Here is a 2,500-nt window from a genome sequence, read left to right on the forward strand (position 1 = left end):
CACACACACACACACACACACACACACACACACACACACACACACACACACACACACACACACGCACAGAGCAATATACTCTCTTTTTCGCTCTGCTCCCTCATTTGGAGTTCCCATTTGGATCTGCCTTACTAAACCAACATATACCTTTACAAATATGGCGTGCAGTAGGGCCATCATATCGTGTCCGAGCTGATTGGATGTAGCACAATTCCATAGCCCACATTCATTATTGTTTGCAGCAGCGGTACTGTACAGTCCCCCCCCTGCTCTCCCCCCTCTCCCTTACTCAATCTCTGTGTCACATTTAATCCGGATCGAAGTCTGTCATCTCCGTGCAAGGCTTGAGTGTGTAATGTATTCCAATATATTCCAATATATTCCAACATTACCGGCCATGGCTGTGTCTCGGGCCCGGATCCAAAGACTAATGTCCTCTCAGGCGGAGTCTCGATAATTTGAAATGGGGTGGGGGGGTTGATGGGATGATGGGGCAGTTTCAGGAGTTCGCTGATGCGAACAACAATAAACGGTAATCAGACAGGTCACTCTATACGGGGACCCTTCTACGTCTGCCAGGGACAGGTGTCTCGTATTGCAAGGGGGCAGCCGGCTCCATTGGAAGTGGAGTAGGGGAGATATTTATTTAGGTAATGGCCACAGCCAGCCAGGGCCCGGGCTTCGGCTAGGACTAGGAGCGCTCCCAGGTACCCTGCGGTTGGTTAATTTGGTTTCGTTAATGTGGACGGCTGGACGGCAGTTTCAGGGCTGCTCAAATACACACTCAGGCTAAGTCAACAAGCAGTGGAGACAGACAGGGTCGAGACAGAGAGACACTCGAGCTCACTGACGCGACACGTTTGTGGGTGCGTTCGTTCGCCATCATGTGCAGATATGCACACACGGGCACTTGCTCATACAAACACATACTCACAGATATACACTCACACATAGAGGGGGGAATGAACACACACACATACACACACATTGAAGCACATGCATAGACACACAAACACACACACACACACGTGCGCGCGCGCACATACACGCCACACGTAGGCAAGCGCACACACACACGCGCACGCACACACATGCGCATGCACACACACACACACACACACACACATGCACACGCACACGCACACACACACGCACACGCACACGCACACACACACACACCCACACACACACACATACACACGCACACACACAATACACAAACATTTATTGTGCAGCTTATTTTTGGAGGACATAAGAGTATGTTTGCCAGATGTGGCCCTTCTCTATTTCTGTCCACGCGCCCTTTTATGGTCATTCGCCTTCCCATTCTCTGTCATTTACTCCCCTTGTTCTTCTTCCACTCTCGCTGTGGCTCCACTCACACATTCTTTTGGCGGACTTGTTGCAGTATGGCCTTTGTCCTGCAGGGGGAGACAAATGCTTAGGAACTTCTCAAAACTGCTGCTACTGATATCTATTTTTTCCTGTTGTCTCTGCAATGATTTATGCCATCATTAGCTGTTTTTTTTCTAGTTAGCCGTAAGAACATTCTTTGTGGGGACAGGCACTGGCTCAGTACAAACCCCCCACCCCCCACTGAACAGCACTAACAAGGCAATTTTTTATTATCATGCTTTACGAAAGTAAACATGTTCCTTTTACAGGGATTATTTGGGGCGAAGATAAATTGTTCTCTCTTCTTCCAATAGCACTGCAAAAGGGAACAATGGGACCTGATTGTACAACTTGCGTGTATGTATTTGTAAATGGGGTGATAAAAAATGATGCGTTAATTTTTTTTTGTCGAATTTCACATATTGCATCTTGCAGCCGATAAAACATTAAAGTCTGATAGTAAAGCAACAATGTACTGTATACCAAAATGGATATGAAATGGCATTAGATAATATTAAATTACACTTTTTAACATGACATAATATGTGTAATTCTGATTTGCACTAATAATTATGCCTTTATTTATCATATTTTGACCAAGGTGGTGCCCAAGTCCCACCTTACCCCCGCAGCAAGAGCAACAAAGACTTCCTCAATGAAATGATAAATACAGAAATTAAATAATGTGTCTTTATATATCTTGTATTTTCATAGTGCCCCAGTCGCACCTATGACCCTCGCATCAAGAGTACCAAGGACTTCCCCGACGAGGTCATCAGCTTCATCCGCTTCCACCCGCTCATGTACCGCAACGTCTACCCCGTCACGCGCCGGCCCGTCTTCACGCGCGTCAACACCGACTACCGCCTCACCCAGATCGCCGTGGACCGTGTGCACGCAGAGGACGGCCAGTACGCCGTCATGTTCCTGGGCACAGGTGAGAGTGAAAGGTGAAAGGTCAGAGGATGGAGGATGGAGAACTAGAGGCAGAAGAGTAGAATAGATTTGGTGAAAAGAAGAGAGAGAACTATTGTCATCATGATGGTGTGCACAGACATTTTGGGAGAGGACAAATGCTCGAGTGGGGGCGCGGGGCATATGGAAC

The 2,500-nt window shown here is 47.5% G+C and overlaps 1 protein-coding gene across 1 annotated transcript in view; it reads left to right on the forward strand.

Moving 5' to 3' along the window:
• sema3d (sema domain, immunoglobulin domain (Ig), short basic domain, secreted, (semaphorin) 3D) overlaps positions 1-2,500 on the forward strand; it is a 93,456-nt gene that overhangs the window by 63,110 nt on the left and 27,846 nt on the right. Inside the window, exon 12 of the mRNA XM_063197286.1 lies at positions 2,110-2,332. Within this exon, the coding sequence (XP_063053356.1) occupies positions 2,110-2,332 (223 nt within the window). The remainder of the gene's footprint in view (positions 1-2,109; positions 2,333-2,500) is intronic.

This window comes from Engraulis encrasicolus, chromosome 4, assembly GCF_034702125.1.
Source record: "Engraulis encrasicolus isolate BLACKSEA-1 chromosome 4, IST_EnEncr_1.0, whole genome shotgun sequence".
In the NCBI taxonomy this organism is placed as follows: Eukaryota; Metazoa; Chordata; class Actinopteri; order Clupeiformes; family Engraulidae; genus Engraulis; species Engraulis encrasicolus.